This window comes from Anser cygnoides, chromosome 1 (assembly GCF_040182565.1).
Source record: "Anser cygnoides isolate HZ-2024a breed goose chromosome 1, Taihu_goose_T2T_genome, whole genome shotgun sequence".
NCBI lineage: Eukaryota > Metazoa > Chordata > Aves > Anseriformes > Anatidae > Anser > Anser cygnoides.
The window spans coordinates 95,054,859-95,075,980 of NC_089873.1; the positions used below are offsets into that span (position 1 = coordinate 95,054,859).

At 38.9% G+C, this 21,122-nt stretch overlaps 2 protein-coding genes across 4 annotated transcripts in view; one reads left to right on the forward strand and one right to left on the reverse strand.

Moving 5' to 3' along the window:
* Positions 1-21,122, forward strand: part of CMSS1 (cms1 ribosomal small subunit homolog) — a 239,465-nt gene that overhangs the window by 64,307 nt on the left and 154,036 nt on the right. The gene's annotated exons all lie outside the window — the stretch shown is intronic.
* FILIP1L (filamin A interacting protein 1 like) overlaps positions 1-21,122 on the reverse strand; it is an 84,802-nt gene that overhangs the window by 62,538 nt on the left and 1,142 nt on the right. For both annotated transcript variants that reach the window (XM_066990384.1, XM_048058151.2), the window contains exons 2-3: positions 18,597-18,770; positions 11,001-11,179 (exon numbers count right to left, since the gene is read on the reverse strand). In XM_066990384.1, coding sequence (XP_066846485.1) covers positions 11,001-11,179; positions 18,597-18,770 — 353 coding nt within the window. The remainder of the gene's footprint in view (positions 1-11,000; positions 11,180-18,596; positions 18,771-21,122) is intronic.

Below are 21,122 nucleotides of genomic sequence, written 5' to 3' on the forward strand. Positions count from 1 at the left end.
TGCTTTTTATTGGGTATACTTAAATCTAGTCTATAAGGATTTTGTAGGTTTATAGGAAACTTAAAGTGATATAAAAAGCTAAGTAACTTTATCCAGTGAGTGTGTTTATCCAAATATGTCATCAAACTTCTCAATTTCCTTTTTAGAAGGCCAGTTAGGGACAGACTGACTCATTCTGCTGTCTGACAGAATGCGAAGACATCCAGAGTTTAGCTGGCAAGACTATTGAAAAAAAAGGAGAATTTTAGGATTTCAGGGAGTGTGTCTTGCTTCTCAGTCCCCCGGTTGGACGTAAGATAAAATTTTCAAATGAGAAACATGTGAAATCTTGTCTAAACATCTGAATAAACGATGTCCCAATTTCCTGATGACTTAAATGAAATTGGAGGATCTGAACATCCCTTAAAAGTCAGCTTAGCAGTCATAAATATATACGTCAAAATGTGGTTTACCGTGCTAAGAATTTTCTGATAGTCCTAACATTCTTAGCATGCAAATCAAATTAAAGGGACAGGAGGGTGTAAGGTCTCCATTTCTGCTAGGTTTTATTTCATAGCTACAGGAGCATCTGCTTTTGTTGTTTGCTTTTTTTTTTTTTTTCTTTCCCCTCCCCAGGTTATGAGGAAGGAGGCTAGCATAATGTGTAAGGAAGTGCAAGTGAGATGGTAATGATAATACTTGACTGACGTGGAAGGATGGTACAAGAAAGTCACTGTTTTGTCACTTACACCCTGATAATCTCTGTGGGGACCATGTCTCTTTGGGTTTCATTGGCTTTACTTGGTGCTGCCTTTTTGTCTTAGCTCACACCTGAATTTATAATAAAATAACCTGTGATTTGATAAACATAGGTACAAATGGGAGAGAGGTACTAAGAGTATCCAAATGAACTGTCCTACTAATCATGTAAAAAAATAAAAAATCCATACTTGACTCCTATGTTATTCTGGATAGGATTTGAAAATATTTAACACCTCCCAGGATGTGGTATCATGAGTACCTTTCCTTGTTTTTTCCCAGTGATTTGAAGATAATGTGAATCAAACTGCTGTGGCTAGGGAGTTTTGTAATAAGGTAGAAGAGGCAAGATTTTTCGTGGATTTTAAAGTGAAGAGCTCTGTTCAAGTTGCAGGTTTTTTTATCAGTTCTCAGGATTTCAACCAAAATTTTTAACTTGAAAGGTATTGGCAAGCGAATAAATGGAGTGTTGTTACAAAGAGCAGTTTAATCATTTTCTTCTGCAGTGCAATAACCTGATGCTGTCTCCACCAAAGCTGCTAGGAGTATCTTGAGCAGAGACTGAGAACAGACCTGTGCAAGGCATATCTAGTCAAGATCATATGCACGTTTGAGAATAACCATGTTTCTGCATTCACTGAGTTTCTCTTCTTCTCCAGCACTCTTGGCAAAGGTAGAGTCCAGGAGAAGATAACTGATGTTAGTCCGAATTTGGCAGACACAAACCAGTTAGCTGTCTGGGTATTTCCAGTGTGTGACTGTCCCTTTGGCACTTTTAAACTCCTATTTTGGAGGGAGAATAAAAGTTATCTATGGCAAAATACCTCCTCTTTCATTAGCCTGACATCATAACCGTTCCTTACTTTTCAGGCAGAAAAAGAAGTTGTCAATAATGAAGTGATGCTTTAGGATCCTTTAGTACTAGAGTCTTCTGTTGTCGGTATGTCTGTACATGCTCTAGCTTTTACCACTAGTGTTCCCCAGCCCTAACTTATCTGTAGGAGGGTGAAGGAATTGACAAAGTCTGTTTGTCTGCTCAGTCTTCGGAATACCTTCAAATCATGCCTTTCAGGGGCCTCTGTATCGGTTTTTGTCCCAAGGGGTGTGCATGATCTGGACCCCCACTAAAAAGAGGACCAGGCACTTCTCCATTCAGAATGGTTCTTGTGTAGCAGATCTTGCTGCAAGGCACTCCAGCACCCATCTCAGGGTTTTATGTGCTACAGATCTTCGGTATGTCCGTATCCATCACCAAAATGGGTACTTCAGGGTTTGTTTTTAGTCTCCGCCAAGAATCAGGAAGTCTTTGAAGGGAAGGAAGTCTTCTACCAGGAGGAATCATATTGTGTTGTGAAAGAGAATGACTTGATGAAATACTAGAAATTTTATTTATGACAGTGCATCTTTTACAGATGGTTCTACAGGGCAGCCTTCCTGTATTTTGGGCATTTGAAACAAGAAGCAAAATTGTCCACAGTGTGTGTGTGGAGAACAGCGCTCTGTGACAGGGATGAGTCTGGTTGATCTGGTTGATTATTTTTGTATCTACTTTGTACTGCTTCCATTTCCTACTGAGAGCCATCCATTCCCTCCCTTCCCTCTCCCCCTAGTATAGGCGTCTGAAACAGAAATTTTAAAAAAGAAAGTTCATATGTCCATCCTGGCCATTTAGTTGATTTCTCTATTTGCCCACATTCTGGAGCTTTCTCCTGATCTTCACAGCAGAAGGGTTCAAGTGTTGAACATGCTTTTTCAATGTATTCTTTCTCAGCTTGGTCTTCAAGTGGGTTATGTGTTAACTAAGTGGGTTATGTGTTACCTTGTCCAAGTGTGTGTTGTTTTTCATGCAAGGTTATATAGCACTTGCTGCATGCTCAAGAAACAAAAAAATATGTACTTACGTGAAAAGCAAAATTTTGGTCTTTATTTTTAACAGTTTTTCTAGTAATCCCTGTTCTCAGCAGATTCAGTGCTACTGATTTTTCTGTTTATTCTGTTTAAAATTACTGTCGTAAGCACAGAGACTGAGTCTGTGACATTTTTCTTAAACTGATTGCATCTCCCATGCGTACTTCTTTTGTTTGTGTATATCTATATGTATCTATGTAAAAATATATAGAAATAATGCTCGGTGATTTTGTAGCTGAGTATATATGCATTGAAGTTCACAGTATGCCATGGGAAACTTGGTTATCAATTTAGATCACAGGTTTTGATAACTGGTGTGTGACCTACGTTCTCTGTTCTCACGGCCATTTTTCTCTGGCCTGTTCTTAAGATACGAAACTAATTATAGCACATGTACGTCCCTTAAATTTTTCTGTCAGATCTTAGCTTCATTGGGACTTCTCCTCCTCCACGCTCAAACAGGAGTATAACTTCTCCCAGAGCAATGACTCGTTATGGAAAATTATGATAGTGTCAAACTTTTCTTCTACCTCAGAATAATTTATAGGTTCTTCTCTCTGTCTGATGTTGTGCTTCCTTTTAAAACTCCGGTTACAAAATCTTGTGCCAATTTCTACTTCTCCCTCTGCCCCACCCTGCAATGAATCAGAAGTGCGCCGTGTCTTTTTTTGGTCACAGGTCTTGGTGCAGTCATCTGCTTCTATTGTTGCTTACGATCAGGCTAGTTATGCTGTGCTGTACATGGAGCAATGCACTGTGTCTTATTTGGGAATGTAAATTGGTGAATGGAGCGAGTGCCCAATTACTGAGGGTAGCATCTCACCATGACCATATTATGCCAGTGCTTCATCACCCGTGCTGGTCACTGGTTCTGTTCCAAATAGAATATATGGAGCTGGTGTTGATTTCCAAGAGCCATAAATATTCTGAGACTTGCCAGCTTGGAAAGGTCATCTTTCCCTTTGAGCTGTGACGCTGTGGTTAGAAGTGCTGACTAGAGCTACCACCAAGGTGGTTTTCCCTGATCATCCGTCTCAGGGAAATCTCCTCCCTTTTGCAGGGAGGGCATATAGCAATGCCCATCACTTTCCACACTGATGAGGGTTTGACTAATGCTTTTTATTGTGTCCTCCCCTGCCCCGAAGTATACAATGGTAGTATTGATTTGTAGTCATGACAAAGAGCCTGAAGCAGTGAACAGACATCTTATGTGCTCAGAATTTAGAGAAACTGAGCACGAGCCTCACTTCTTTCTCAGATTCAGTGAACGTCAGTGGAGTTGCATGAGACATGGGTATTGCCTAAATCTTGCATCTGCTGACTAATCTGCAGTAGGTGGAATAATTTAAAATTGCACCACAGATCCAGAGAATTTCTCAGTTGTATTAACACTGAGTTGAAAGCCCTGTTTCTATTTCTACTTATCCTTAGTCTTTGTTTTGAATAAACATAATTTGATCTTATTTAGCATTTTTGATTTTTCATCCCTTTGCTAACCTGCACTTAATTCATTTATTTATTCTTTTCTAAGATAAATTATTTTGACCTTCATCATGCACAGCAACTGTTGTATAAATCTCTGAATCCTTGACTTTTGACAAGAGTTTGATTTCCCAACATCTGTTGAAAGTTATGTAGTATAACACTACATAGTTTTTCCACGTACGAGCATGAGGTAATTAATCTGTGTACATCACTTCCTTGTGTCTTGTCTTCAGGCCTCGGTGGTATTATTAGCAGGACTGTCCCGTTGGGGTGTAGTGCAGAATGAGAACGCTAATGTTTTGTTTGTGGTAGGTCTCTCTTATTCACCTACAGAGCACTAGATACCCATGAAAAAGGTCAAATGTACAGAGATCTGGCATCCATTTCACAACTTGCAAGACATAGTCTCAGGCATATGTAATATATATAAGTCATTGCCAGAAAGCTAAAAGGAAATGATTGCATTTGAGTACAATGCGATCTATAACAATAGTTTAGTGTGCATGAAATTAAAAACTGCTGGTAACATGTCGAATAAATAAGTTGACAGTGTTTATTTTTACTGCAGCTTTCTGTAAAGATAAGATCCTGCTTCTTGTAATATTTAATTGGTTTAATTAAGAAAAACAGTAAATATTAATTATACCCACTGTTAGACAATAGTAGATTTTTCAGTGCTGGGCACGTCATATGTTGTTATTCCAATGAGTGAGTATGTCAGAATGAAAGCATAGCAATGTTACACTGACAACATACTAATATACCTCACCTTTTAGCTGAGATGATTCTTTCTCTCTTTGATGCATTGTCCCTGTTTTCAAGCATTGCTTACTTGACCTACTGTGTGCAGCAATTAGTTTCATCTGACATTAAAAAGCAAAACAAAATCCCCTAACCTAAAATGCACAATTATCTAAAACCACGCTTCCTACCTACTCCATACCTGAGAGGGAATATAACATAACGTGATTTAATTTTGGTACAGTTGTAATGTGATGGAGGGTTTAGGCCACGTAGTAACGTTTAATGAGAGGTTAAGGATGTACTGTAAAGGTACCCAAAAGGAAATACATAACCTTAATGCAGTAATGACAGTGCATCCAGTGGAGAGATGTAGGGAGAGGGGTGAAATAGCTAAGGTTGAAATGACTGAAGATTTCTTTGGAAGTAAGGGCATGGAAGAAGATTAGACATTTGGATGAACAGAAAGATGCGGATGGTTGGTTATTTTGTTTGTGTTTCTTGGTGTTGTTTTTTCTTTTTTTTTTTTTTCTTGGAGGTTCTGTGAAGAAGAATTTGTGAGACTTAAATGTAGAAAGGCTCAGAGAGAAAATGGGCCTAGGTTTGACAGGCTGAGCGACAAACAGCATGACTGTTGCCCTGGTTTTAAGAAATGAAGCATTAGGGAATCTGAAGGGTGAAGTCATGAACAAGGGCATAAAAGATTGAAGTCTCTTCTGGTCTCATGAAGCTGAAGGTGATGACAAGTTACTCACAAAAGATGAGATTGTTGTTGTTCTGGCAGTTGAAGTAAACCTCAGAATCCTCAACACAGAAGCGATGGCTGAATTCGAGATTCTGGGAGAAGAAGCACAGATACTGAATGCATAAAGAAAAGACCTAAAGAATAAGACCTGTGGGGCCCCATGGACAAAGTAGGTGTGGACAATGAGAAGTTGCTAACACAGGGTACGCTGCGGAAGCTCTTAGAGAAGTGAGAGGAGTCCAACTGAGTCACAAACTCTGTGCAGGTAAGATGTTAAGGAAGCATGGGGAAAGTTCGTGTGTGTCCAAAGCAGCTAGAAGATCAGAGACTGTGAAGATGTGTAACAACAGCTGCTTCAGCTAAACACAGGGCAGAAACCAGACCTGAATGATGCCTACAATGAAGGAGAGGGTCTCCAGGTGAGGATGGCAGAGACTGCAACAGGAGCCCAGGTAGCCAGCAGAGTAAGTCACTGACCCTTGGAGATCTTCACAAGTAAGCTGGACAAAGGTCTGAGCAACCTAACTGTGAAAATTAGCCCTGCACTCAGCAGGTTGTGGTAGACACTGCCAGAGGTCTCTTCTAACCTGCATTACTCTACAGTACTTTGTGTTAACTGACTGGCATTGAGGGGGTCAGCAACTGAAGCAGCAAGCATGGCATTGTTAGATGAGAAAGACCAGAGTTTTGAGACTTGCTGGTCAGGTTCAATTCAGTATGCTTGGTGATTGCTGACTCCTCAGATAGGTATGATAACAACTTCTACCTTAACACTGAAGATGTCCTTTTATTGATGTCTGATGCAGTGGAGTAGAGTTTGGTTGGCTGGTTATTTTTTACTTGTTTGGAGCAAAAGGTGTAAATTTCATTTTATAATATGTTGGGATTACCTTATTTGTAAACAATTGTTTTCTTCTTTGTGGACTATGTCCTCTATCTGACTTTTGTGAGTGTGAATTCAGTGCTAAAACAAAAATTTATGACAACTTTCTTCCCTATGAGTAAAAAAATCATCTTTCTCAGTAGACGATCCATTAATTAAAGATCTTACTAATTGCTGTTATACCAACCTGAAAAGTTTTATGCTGATATTTGGATTCCTCTGAGCAAGTTATCGTAACTGCCTTTAAAATCTATTTACTCATTTGTTTACACTGCTTATGCTCATTAGCAAATTGCTATTTTTTCCTGTCCTGTATAACAAGAGTCACGTATTTAACCAGTGTATATTCGTAATGAAGTTTTACCTTTTGTTGTAGTTGAGAATCAACATACTAGCTATAGTACATAGAAGGTCTGAAGATGGGGCACGCAGATACCTTGGGAGATTTCTTCATTTTCTCCAGTCTGACCATTCAGGTACACTGCGAGCAGAGAGAGGTTTCTTCCACTCATATCTTCATTTCCTTTTCATATTCGAAAAATGGGGAACGACTGTGCTAACATAATATTTAAAACTCCTTGATATTTGCAGAGGAAAAGGAAGGTGTAAGTGCTGATCATTTTACTCTGTTGTTTTTTGTTTGTTTGTGTGGTGTTGTTTTTTTTGTTTGTTTGGTTAGTTTGTCTTGTTCTGTGGGGTGAGGAGTAATATGTAAACATACAAACACTTCCATGCATATAAGATGTTTTCAAACTGGAAACATACCTATCTGGAAGACCTTCTAGTTTCATTCATACTTTCCATCATATTTTTGCTTTCCAAGTGTCATCATTGAGCACTGGATTACATTAATTGATTGCAGACATTTAATCTTGGAATAGATTCTTGCTTGTAAACACTGCAGTTCTTTCAATGCTGTTAGCACCGAACATGCAATTGATATACAATAAAATGGCAAAAGTGAGGTGTGAGGAAAAGGAGAAATGAAATGACAAGTGGGAAGGACTGAGGAACAAGTCAGAAAGAAAAGAGAACATGGAGCCAAATTTTTGCTCTGTAGGTGTGAGAAAGACAAAGCAAGTATTCTTCCTAGTCCTTAATCCTATCCTGTTTTACCCTGCCTTCCCCATGTGAAATACAAGAATTTCTAAACAGGTTCAGTGGCTTTTATGCCCTGGTTCGTCAGGTGCATTTCATGTTTCTAGCCTCTGGAGGTTTATGTTTGTGTGAGCTCTTGTAATAAGTTTGGGTGCTGCTGTTTATTTGGGCTCCAGTGATACAGTAGGATTTTCCCTTATGGAATCTAGTAGACTTAGCTCTAGCACACTACATTGCATGTGCAATTTGTCTGTTCCTGTCTGATCTGCACACATTCAGAGTACAACTCATGCTGAAGTGCAGGAAAGACCTATGTGTTAATTGCCCACTGCCCATTGGCCTCCTTTTCTCCACAGGACTGTTCTTTATTTGATAGGGGTTTGTCACTGCACTTTCGACCTATATATGACTTAAGATGAATAAGTGTAATGATAGTGGTATAGCTATATCATTCTTTTGCTGGTAAGTGTCTGTTGCTAAGCAAATTAGATATTCAAAGTGATCTTTCTTCCTCTCCCAAACTCAAAGAAATTAATTCCCTATTGAGACGAACCTAAGGAGATTGAGACTTTTCAACTTAGAAGACCCATTTTCATCTCTCAACTACGTAGGACTATGGAGGAGTAGTTTTGGCTGGCAACAAGGAAAATGTTTAAAATGCCTGAAGGGTTAACATTAAATGCTAATCCAGTTCTTATATCTAGAGAGCTGTCACTAATTTTGTCTTAAACTCCCAAATCTGACAGAGTTCAATTGCTTAGGTGAAACATAGTCTTGCTATGAAGTCAAAGGGATTCATGAATGATTGAGATGAAGTGTTTTCACTGAATCAGTGAAGACTGGTAATATTTTGTATGATCAAAACATAATTTAATTAAAAATTTAGTTAAAATGCTTTAGTTAAAAATTGAAAGTTAACTTTTTAATGAGAAATGCCATGTATGGAGGGAGTAATGCAGCAGAAAGACACTAGAGATGGAGGCTTGTCTAGATTTTGTAAAACGTGATCATCTGGTAAATCAGTTTGTCATTAAAGTTTTCATTTAAGAATTCATCGGTTTTATTATTCCTGAGTGCATACATAAGAAAGAACAAATGCTTTCCCTCCTCCTTATTTGAAAATATATTCAATTGTGTGCAAGAGTGGATCTGGCTCATAGTTCCTTTATTCTTACAATCAACAGTAGTTTTCAGTGCTTCAGTATCACTGTCCCATAACATCTAAGTTTTCCATGTTGATCACGTAATCCTTTGTTACTCAGGTACATTGTTTGACTTGCATGCATTCTGTGCGCTTCAGAGTTATCTTTAGCATATACTGTAGCCTTGCTCTTTCATAAAGTAAAACACTTTTTTGACTAATCAAGTGGAAGGTTGGGATTTTGTATTGAAACTGAAATTTTGTTAGAAGTGTTATATACCTTTCCACACTTACAGGAGAATACTGTTTCTTGTTGAAAAAAAGAAGAAAGTTCTTTGACAAATGCTTACAGCTTTTCTGTACGATTTGCTTTTAAGTGGAATTTATGCAAGAGGAAGCAAAACTTCATTGTCATTGCTTTATATATGATACTTCTCATTTACTCACATAAGCCAAGAGAAAAATTTACATCCTGCGAAGATTTACAATTAAACTAAGGTTTTTGAAAGGGAAGAAGAGGTCACTTTGCTTTGTATGGGTGTATATATTCTGAATGTCAAGTCACACAGGCTAATGGAGAAGGAGCTGTGCCTTAACTTGCTGAGCTTTTTTTTCTTTTTTTTAATGTTATGGCAGGCAATTGCGTGGAGATCTTGATGGCGACATTACTTGGCAAACGTTTTGGAATGAGCTCAATATGTGACATCACACCCCCTTAAGGTTTTCCACATAAAATAAGTCCTCCAAAGAAAATACAAAAATTGAGACTTAATCTGAAATCTATTATTACATCCTCTAAGGTCTCATTAGGCACCTCAGTATTATTATTTTTTTTTGTTTGTTTTCATTTTTCCAGGCTGATAGACTAAATGTTGCAGATAATAGTGGTAAATGTTTTATGGTCTTCTTGGGGGGAATATGGAGGAGGGGCCAGGGATAGAGTTTTAGTCCCATGTCTACCTTGTTTTCACAAGAAAAAAAACAACAAAGATCATGACACTTAGCCTTTCCTTCTGTGCAGCTTTTCAGGCTGTGTGAGCACATGTGTCTGATGTAACATCTTGCTACATTTAGCAACCGTGGTTGTTTAGCTCTGTCTCTAAGAGATGGGTGTCTGCTAGTTTTTGAGGAAAAGACAACATAGATGAAAACCTCGGTTCATCTCAGACTTTGGTTGCTGATATAATGATGTCTCATAAAAACAGTTCTTAAAGAAAAACGTGGCTTTTGCACTTTGTGGAGGGGCTGCGTGTGCCTTTCTGTGTGTGCTTGTGCTTGCCTGCGTCAGTATACATGTTTCAGAGAAGCAAAGGATTTTTTCCCCCAGCCTCTTTGATTGCAATCCATAAATATGGCTGTGTACTTGGTGGGAAGCATATGTGCTATCTTTGATAGACCTGAAGGAGAGAGGTGTAGTGGGAAGGGTGTAAGTAGCGAATGCTGCCAAAATACATGGAACATGATGTTACGCAGGCGAAGCAGAGGAAGAATTATCTATGCATAATGTGAGTTTAGAATAGGCTTGACGTTCTCACACCCAAACATTTCCATCTGGAAGCTGTTCCTAAGCGAAAGGAAACAGAAACAATATTCTCCTATCTTCTGGAGGAGCTAGCCAGGGAATAGGAAATTCTTAGATTCCCACCCCCCTTAGTTTTAATGCAAATTCAAAGAAGTCGCAGTTCAACATTTTAAAGACAGTAAGTGACATTCAGTTTTTAAAAATCCTTCTGAGAATTGCTGTTTGAAAATACATTAAAAAGTTCTATTTATGGTTTTTATGCCAGTCCTGATACAGCAACCTAATTTATGGAAAACTTTGAAAATACCCTCTGCCTTTGCATCTTCTCTCTGTATTTCTGTGATCTGTCCAAACACTTTTCCTCGTGCCTTTCTTCTGCCATTGTAGGCTGCATACCTGATTTCATATTCTGCTACTTACATACTGTAGTGTACACTGAACATCTTAAACATGCTGAAAGGCTCACCAGCTTTACGTGGTTGTAATTTTTAACACATTTGTGTATCCCCCTGTGCTGTAGCGTTACATACCTGTTGCTCTCAAACAGAGCTGAAGAATCTGCCAACCTGCTGACCTACACCACTGCTAGGAGTAATTGGTCATGTTTTTATAGCTGAACTCTCAAAATACGACTCTGCAAATATTCCTGATTTTTAGTGGATGCAGAAGGTGGACAGGTCCATAGACATTATGATAAATTGTAGGTATTTCTTAGTATTATGGCAAGAGGTAACCTTACCTTTCACGTTCTTGTTCCAGTAGACTTGTAAACTCATCACTTTTTTCCATGAATTCACTGTGCTTTCTCTTCTCTTCCTCTAGTTCATACAGAGTCTGTCTGTGTGATTTTTCTACCATTAGAAGTTGCTCCAGCATTCGTCTGTGAGTTTCTTTCTGTTTCTCTACAACTTTATCAAGCTACAAAAAAAGCAAAATGTCCTGAAGTCTTTTGAAACTCTTACTCGCTCAGGCTCTCATCAATAAAAGATTTTTTTATTGGCTTAATAAATAAATAAATAAATAAATAAAGGGAGGCTTAATAATATAAAGTGTGTTTAATAACCTGATGATTGCGTCCTTTGGTATTTGTTCGGAAAAGGTGATTTAATTCTGTCAATGTAATTCTGACAAATTAGTGGAATTAGTTAAGGTACTGTTCTGAGGATCCTCAGTCACCTTCTGTTCCTTCTCCCGTCATGAGTGATCCTCAGCAACTCCTAATTAGCAGTTGCTGTTCCCAAGCTGTGCTTTTTCTCATTGATCATTCTGGTAGAGAAACAGATGCCTCAGCAGAAGCCTCTGTTTCACACAGAAGTAGCTTTACTTTTGGTTGAATAGAAGGATCAATCTTATCTGTAGCTCTGTAGGAAATGAGAGTATCGAGTGGTCTTTGTAGGGTAGAGAGGTAGATCGGAAAGCGGTTTTCCTCTGGTTTCACAGCAAATGTGTGATAGAACCAAGAGTGGAAAACAATCATGTCTCCTATGCCTACTGTGTTCATGAATTTAACAGTGGGATTGTTTCAAAGAAATGCATATACTTCTTAGAAATAATAGCTGAAAGAAGGGAGTAAGTAAGTAAATAGGGGGCATTTCCTATTTTGTTCCTCAAATTTCATGCTGTGAATGGGTTTGCCTTGCAGATGGGACCTTTATAGCATGCTTTGAACATCAGATTCCTTCCTCTTCCCCAAAGATTTCTGCTGAGCTTCTAAATATTATTATGAAGTGGCATTTTAATTTTAAATATCCTCTTTTAGGTTTTGGTAATCATTTTTAGTTTTTCTAAACCACAGAGGTATTGGCATAACCGTTATGCTATTGAACAAAATGATTTACACAGAGTGAAAGAAAATTATCATTTTGAGGATTCTGTCATAATTTTGAATTCAGGATGTGACAAAGTTATGCAAGCATTCGTGTATGGAACCAGAAGGGATTTTCCTCCTTAGGCATTACTGATCTAGCTGAACCTTGAGGAGGGATCACTGGAAGCCATGTAAAAACCTGGGAAGAATATGTATTCATGAAAATTTTTGTTCACTGCTCATTCCTCTTTCTCTGAGGAGACTGCCTTCCGAAATTAGGTCAACAAGGGAATCCTTGTAGCCTTTTTGGAAAAGAGAAATTTTCAGTTTAAAGCCCAGCACCGGCTTCTTTTAACCACAGTCTGTTCTAGTAGGTTAAGCTGCTTTGCAGTATTTCACTCTATTAATAGGAAAGAATTCACAAATGGGCAGTGTGGGAAGCAAAACTGGTTCTGGTTCTCCGACATTTCCCCCAGAAGGAATTTCAAGTGCCGCAAGACGCGCTGGGGCTTTAGATTCTTAGGGCCACTGCTTTTTTTAGGCAATATAATTCCAAAGAATATGATTAATTGTCTTCTCTTCATGGTTATTCACAGTTTGGCTGATAGAAGCAATGACAGGGAGGGCCAGAATACCTCAACTTGAGTTTCTGGAATGACTGAGAATATCCTCAACTTCTACAGGGGCTTCTGAGTCTCCCCCTGCTTACCTCAGCTTCTTTTTAGGTGTTATATATTCTCTTGTTTTTCTTTCTTTTTTTTTTTATGGTGATGCTGACATGAATAAGGAAATAAGAACTGTTGACAAGACTTTGAAGATGGTTTGAGTCCAGAATATTCCATCAGAAATGACCACTCATTTTGAAAATGGCCTGTTCTTTCTGCATATGACATCAGAGTCTTTTCTGTTGCAACACACCTGAGCTGATTTCATGCATGACCTTAAATATATAAAGAAAGCTGTGACTGTCCTTTTCAGCTGCTTTCTGGTGGTATTACAGCAGGTTGTTAAGACTTCCCATGCCCCTATCCTGTTCACTGGAGTTCATAGAATCATAGTTAAGGCACTTTTACTCTTGCAAGGTCAATGCTTTCCAGAATCATGAATCCAAAGTAGGACATCTCTTGGGAAAAACGTTTCTTATCAAAACCCTTGAATATGCAAGCTTTCTCAGCAAAGAAGTGCCACCTCTTCTAGTATCTTGGCTGTGTTTTCCATGTCACATGTGTTTCTGTGTCTCGAGAGGGGTTGAAAACTGAATTGCCTTAAAAGGTCAAGTTGAAGAAAACTGGCTGTTTTTGACTTCAGAACATTCTTCTTCCACCAGAAGGGAGAATTTCAAATTTTGAAATCTTTTATTCAGCTACTAGTTTAACAGAAAGAGAGAGAAAATATTCACTGTGTTTTATCGACCTTCCTCCCCCACCAAGATTTCAGAGGGAGGTTTTGGATCAGCTGTTGCACAGATGCATGAAGCACCATCGCCTGAGTTTCTGCTCCTTGTGGTTTTAGTGGCCACGCTTTCAGGTGAATGTATGCTGTCCTCTGAAAGCAACCTGCCATCTGCTTTTTGAGAAAGTTCTGTGTTGGTGCTGTTTGCAGCTGTGGCCCTGTATTGCTTAAATTGATACGAACTGGGCATCAGCCTTGCATGACGACATTTGCTGGTCTCAGCCCTCAATGTGAGGTCAGGTGAGGGAAGAAGGCAAAGGTGTGAAGTTCTAATTTGTTTAGGTGGGCAGCCTGCATGGATGGGGCTAAGAAAATGAAGACGAGCATTTTTGTAGATAGGACCAGTGCTTCAAAAGCACACGTGAGAATCTGAGGGGATGCGTAAATTGCTATCACAAGAAAATAAAGTGAAATTTCTGGCTGAAAGCTGGTCATAAATCAAATGACTCCAGTTTCCCATCATATAAATGCTTGATGGAGATGAGGAATAGTCAAACTAATCAATGCAAACAACATTAACCAAATAGAAAATATTTCTGCTTCTGCACAGTTGGTTGTGAAGGATATGGGACCTGCCAGTGTTTTTTTATGGGTTCAGGATATTTCATTTGCTCTAGAGTATTTGTTGAATGGCTGCAAGAGCTTACTTCAAGCAGTATTAACTAATTTCAAGAAGAAAGGTAGTAACTCCAGATTTTTGTTTTGCAGCTCTCAATGAGCACTGCCAGTGCCTTTCACTTTGCAGTTGTGCTTTTGGCAGTGATGAGATTAGCAGTTTGGGTTACAAACTGGTGGTTGGGATGGGCGAGGTGTGTGTTCAAGGCAGGGTAGTGAAATGAGTTTGGAAGTGGGTAAAAGAACATCGGAGTCCTGAGCAGAGTTGTGTACGTGAAAGGATGAGAAAGGCAAGTAACTAAGCTGCTGCATCAAAACCACCTTTCATGTGGCACTTTGCTTCTATTGCTCAGATTAGAAAATGCATTTTGGATTTTTTTAAAGAACCCTGTCAAATTGGTTCTGCTGTGTACAGTCACAGTTGGTGGGGAAGTGTTGTGGCTGGGGACAAAGTGAAGATGAGAGTTTGGGATTACACTCCGGAGAGAAAGGGAGAGATGATGGGTCTGTCTCCTAGTAGAGGCCGATATCAGAAAAGAGAGTTGGAGAGACAGCTCACTGTGATTAATGCAGACCCTTGAGAACTGGCTGTAAGCCACATAATGGGTATGGGCATTTGTCCGTGTGATCTTTGTGTGCCATGTTGTGCAGTGTGCCTCTCCCTCTCTGCGGGATCAATGAGGAAAGGTCTGGTGCTGAGTTGCTGTGCTTCTGCGTGATGTGCTGGGAAGCTCTGTGGTGTGTCATTGTCCGATAAGGGCATGTCCTTGGGGAGCAAGTTTGACTCTGGCATTTCCCCCAGGAGATCTTGTGGCTGACTCCCACATTTCCAGCAGAGACGAGGGAGAAGTCGTGTGAACCCCTGCTAGCACGAGATCCTCTCACGGGAGCATTCTCCAGCAGCCACTTGTTCCTCAAATTACTCTGTCCAAATGCTAAATGTGCACATGCTAAAATGTCCATTTATACATATGCACACACGTTTACTCAGCATATACAGTTCTTGGCTAAAAACACCAAGAGGACTAATAAGCAGCAGTATGAATGTCTTCTGTGGAAAACTGAAGTGATAAAATCTTAATTAAGTGATTTGTTGTTTTGTTCTTGCTAACCATATGGGCTTTTTGCTAGAATTAATACTTGAACATACTGTACAATGCAATGGAAAATTGGAGGCATGGTCTTACGTAACTGTGAATAGTTCAGCATGCTAAAAATTCACAGGAATTTAATAGTTTAAAAACATTTTGCCACTGACTTGTGTCTGAAGTCAAAATAAGATGGTGCGTCTCGTATTCATTACATTGGAACTGAACTTTTTGTCTTTCTCTTTGGACTGTTTTGAGTTTGGCGCTTGGCCAGAATAAAATCCAAGCTAGTTACATTTCTTTATCCAAAGTTTAGTGAAATATTACTCCTGTTAATAATATCCTCATGGTCTTTGTGTGTGTATAAATGTATAATCCTGGGTTTACGATTGTGGGTTATTATGGGAGCAGTTCTTCCCTTGTCTTTTTCAGCCCTAAGTGAGCCAAATTTCCATGCAGATGTATTGGTCTCCTTTTCCTGAATGCCGTGTTGTCAGCATCTCTTCCTATGACTGGAAGAGACTCCTACCCTACTGGTGACCTATAACTGTCTTCGCTTGAAAGTTGTGACCAACACTTCTAAGACATTGTGAGGATGCAGTCAGATATCCTTTGTTAAAAGGATGATGAGAACACTTTGTTCCTCAAGTTGATTGGTGCTGGGGTGTTAAAAATGGATTCACTTTTGAATTTTCCTTGACTGATGCAGAATATAGGCTTTCCTCTAATTTTGCTGCTTTTAGAGAAGTTCTCAAAGTGGTAGGAGATCTTGTTCACCTAATTTCAAGCAGTAAGGTCCCACAGTTTTTATCTTTGACTAATTGCAGACTGGGGACAGTCATAAACCAGAATTGTCTTTCTAATTCCATGAAGGTTTGAAACTTGAGAGAAGACACCGTTAATTCCGCAATAAATTCTCTTTATAATAAAATCTCTTTTTATTATAATAATCTCTTTATAATAAAATTCTCTTTGCCTTCTCCTTCTCTTCCTACATCCCCATTCTCTGGGGTGTTGTTTTGTGACATTTTTGTTTGTTTCTTGCTGATGCTTGAATCTGGGAAAATGGTTCTTTTGCAGGATTTACTAGAATGTTGAATACCATTCGTTTTCTATTCCAGAAAAGTGGCAGTTGATCTGAAGCCAGAGTTTTTCATGAATAACTGACTCAATCATCTAAATTTATAAACCATGCAAAGATGGAAAACCTTTTCAGGCCTTTATATGTCAGACAGAAGCAAAAACAAAGAAAGTCTATTTGCCTTTCTCTTATGCCCCTTTAAACAATAAGCAATTTATTGTATCCTGAACTGTGTGGAATACGTAAGCTTATCTGGCATTTGTTAGGTTGTAGGAAGAAATCGCTGTAGAGCATATTTGCCTGAGAAACCCTCTGCTTTCAAAAAAAAAAAAACAAACAAAAAAAAAAAAACAAAAAAAAAACTTTCTCATAGATGGGGAAGACATGGTTTTGAACTATCACAATCCTCATAAATTTTGCAAAGGAATTTTGCAGTTTCCTATTTTGTTAGACTTCACCTGTGAATCCTGTTGCTATTGAGTAAAGCTGTCTATTCACCAAATTTTACCACTATTTAGTCTTTAACAAATTTGCCAAGAAACTTCCTAAAGTTTAGGACAGACGAGTGGGTTGTGACAGGATGCTAAAAGGCCAGTAATCTTAGACGCATTCTGAAATTCACTGTGTCTTCAGTTGAGTTTTGGGAAGATCCTTTGTGTTCCAGGCTACAACACTAAACTGCTAAGAGAACGGGAAACATGCTGTAGAGGCACTGAATCAATAGCAATGTGGGGGCAAAGACAAAGGTACATCGTCATGGAGGCATGGGGGAGATGAAATGGTCCTTTCCCATACTTTGTGACTGCTTCTACTCCTCCCTTGTTTTTTATAAACATCTGAAAAAAAACAAGCAAAAATAAAATGTGTCTTGGACTTAATTTAGGGGGTTTAAAACTGAAAATGTGAAATACCTGCCAATTATGGCATCCTTTGGTTTACCAAGATTTTGTATGTGCTAGTGGTTTTTCTACACTTTCAGTTGCTCATAGGATGTTTACCTTTGCCTTTTGGAATTGCCAAATCCAGTGGTGTTAGAAATCCTTTCTCTGCCATTAAGTGTAAGAGGGGAAAAAGCGTGTAGAAACTTATGTAAAGTAACAGACTGAACTTATGTTTTCAAACCCTTTTGGACTTCTCTTCAAATCATTTCCATTTGTGCTCAAAATTTCTGTGACATAATGCCACAACGTTCTAAAATAAATTAACCTCCACAGTTGAACTTTATCTGTTTCAGATTATAGCCAGAGAGTTTAACCTCTGAGCCTCTGAAATGAGTGCTGACCTTTGCCTGACAATTTTCTCTAAAGTGAACCCTGTATTCTTAGGTATGATTCTCTTCAGGAACCTTGGAAAACACTTGGTAGAAGAATTTTATTCAGAATTTCTACTTTTTTTTAGGATGATTATCTGTAGTGAGCAGCATATTAAAAAATGTTAGCCTGAATTCAACTGGAGACACTGGGAATTCTTATTTGGGGAAGAAAATAGTACTGATATGTAGGGCCTATATTATCCAGTGACTTGCATTGCGGGACAGAAATGAAATCCATGTAACGTCCAGAAAGTACGGCTTCCGTTACAGAGAAATTCAAGTACTACCTAGGTATAACGTGAGCATATTAGATTTCTGCTTGGGTGAAATTTCTAATGACAATTAATTACTCAGCCCAATCATGCATACCTGCAATTCCTGTAGAGTTAGTGGGAGTTGGGATGTGTAAAGGTAGACGGTGTGACATTACTGCCGCACATGTCCTTACCAGCCGCTGGTGGCATGGCCTCTGTGAGGCTAATGGAGAGAGAGCTACCTGTCTGTAGGAGTACTGGATTTGGATAAAGGGGTGCGTGTGTGGGGAGAGTATCAGAAACAGAAGGCTGATTAGCAGAGTTTGAGGTAGACATAAACATGTCTGTGTTTGTAGCCCCTAGGGTGCGATATAAGTGAGCATCATTAGCTACCTGTTTTTATTAGTGGACCCATTTACACTCATGATAGACTTTAGGCGTAGACCTTTCTTCCCCTAAAGTCAGTGAGATCTTTTCTGTTGAATTTGTTCAAATTGGTTGTGAGGCATTGGAACAGGCTCCCCAGGGGAGTGGTTGAGTCACCATCCCTGGAGGTATTCAAAAGACCAACAGTAGATGTGGTGCTTAGGGACATGATTTAGGGGTAGACTTGGCAGTGTTAGGATAATGGTTGGACTTGATGATCTCAGAGGTCTTTTCCAACCTAAATTATTCTATTATTCTATGAATTTAATTATGGTTAAATGTCAATAGTACAATTCATACCTCTCCCATAGGCTTTTCATAGATATCTTCTTGCCATTGCGCAGCCTTTGTTTGAATAGCATCTCGCTGGAGGGCCTCTAATACCTTCTTGGGAGTAACAAAGCCGTATTGAGCTTCAAGTAAAGCCAAGTCAATTTTTTCAGCCTTAAGTACTCCAATAACTTCATCCTGAGCCTGCAGAAAGACAATATCAGATTTTATTTTGTTAAGCTGCGTTTGTGTACTTACTGGTTAGTTGGATACTTTCTACTTCTGATTTTAAGAAAACTAAAAAACTGAAGAATGCTACATATGTAAAGTGCCCCAAAATAGTAACATGAAGATGGGTAAAGCATGAGGGAAGCATTGGTCTTTTCGTTTTATGAGTCCTGCATAAAGCACAGGGTTTTCAGAACCCTCACTGATGCTTCAGTACATTGTTAGCAGTGAGATTGAAATGCCATGTCAGGACTAGCATGTAGCATTCACAGTACAAAATTTCTGGAGAAAAAAGAAGTGACTTGTGGCCTTAGAAGATGATATTTAATTTTTAGTACAAGATGTTAGCGTGGTTCTGGAGGACAAAAAGTGTCACACATAATGTATGGTTTGGATGCAAGGATGGCTTTTGTAGATTAAACCAGCCTGGAGTAGCCTACATCTGTTGTTGCACTGAGCATGTTTGCGTGCTGAGGGCAGGGATGTATATGGTGCAGGGGATGTGACCTTTCACAAAACACATTCCAAAACCATGCAATAATGGCAGTTCTTTAAAACAAGATTAATTGCCTGCAAAGCTGACAGAAGGGGTCTGTGTGCATGTATATGTATGTGTGCATGCATGTATTAGACAGTGCCTTCTGTACTTACAGACGTGTAGATGTGCATACACTCATGTACGTGCTCTCAGGTAACAAACCTTGCAGCATCAAGTTTCTTGGAACTAGCTGCTATAATGGCATTCTCAAGTTGTGAATGCATGCTAAAGTAAAAGTATTTTGAAAGGTAAGCATTAACAAAAAAGTGGTGCTATTTGATATCCAAAAATCATGTAGTTTTAAAAAGTATAACCTAAAAATGTGCACTATACTTTTTCTTTTTTAATGTCACTGCATTTGCTTTTGTAATCTTATATCTGATGGCACCCTGTTACCGAAGAGTAGATACAGTATGTTCTCAGGTATGCTCTCCATATGTTCTTCCATGTGTGTATTTTAGAACTGGTTGCACAGGCTGGCAGGTGCACGTAACTTCTTCTATTTTATGGCATTGCTCTGTAAATCCATGCTGGAGGAACATACTGTATGTGTCTGCGGGATTTGAAATGGGCTATAGATTCTCTCTGCCCTTTAAAAAACAAACAACAACAAAAACACTTCTTTATTATAAAGTTAGGAACTCACAGACATTAAGTTGGAGTAGACTGAATATGTGCTGTAAATACTGTGCTATTTGTCTTGAAGTCACACTTCTGCTTATCTCAGTGTTTCCACTGGGGGACAAGCTGGCTCAGCTCACCAACTCCCCTAGGGCTGTGCCCAGCTGCTTCTCCTGCATCCCCTGGTGGTGGAGGTTGCCCCTGCCTCCATTACGCGGACAACTACATCAGCTCCCTCAAACAGCCATCGCTTGCAATGATCTCAGTTAAAAACAAAACCAAGGACACATGAATCCTGGAAGGAGGAGATGGGAAAGAGAGGTGTATCAGGAGATGTTAATAATTTTGGTCTGACTGCTGTAGGCAGGAACACTTCTATATTCTTATTTGTGGCTGTGTTTAAAAAAAAAAAAAAAAAAGGTCAATTTCTAATCCATGTCATGGCAGAAAAAAAGCTTGAAGAGTGGTCTTTGTGCACCTTAAGTCTGGAATCAGGGGGCAATGGCATCTAACTTTGGAACTTAATTATGGAGGGATTGTCAGATGATCTATAGAGATATGACTTGGCATTCCTGGAGGTAGAAAATGAGGAATAAAGAAGGACTTCCCACTTTTTCGTTTATAATGCTTTCTTTTGAATGTCAGACAATTTAAAATTTTTATGTCAGGCTCATTGTTTTCCAGTTTCTCATTTAATTCTGTTCCAGTTTTAAATCTTAAGAACTGAAGTGTGTCTGTGGATGTGGGTTATACATATATATATGTATATATATATAAACATATGTGTCTTTTTTTTTTTTTGAGTGGAAAAGAGGACTGTTTTAGGTTAATGTGTGACATGTGAATTTTAATGTAAATTTAGAAACAGCAAGTGAGCAGGAGACAAAAATGTTACACAGACACATAAATTGCTCCATTCTTATATTGAAATGCTCTGTAGAAATCTGCACCCTCAGAGGTTGGTACAAAATCTATCAAAAACACTCATAATGCATGTGTGCTCTGTTAAGCACTTCTATTATCATGTATTATGTAAATACATATGCGTATGTTCAGAATGGAATTACCAGGCGCCGTCTAGGCAGTAAACTCTGAAAACATGTTACGCAAGCGTTGATGCTGCTTTGGCCAGTTTGCTTGTCTCTCTGCTTGTGAGCAGTTTCAAGTGG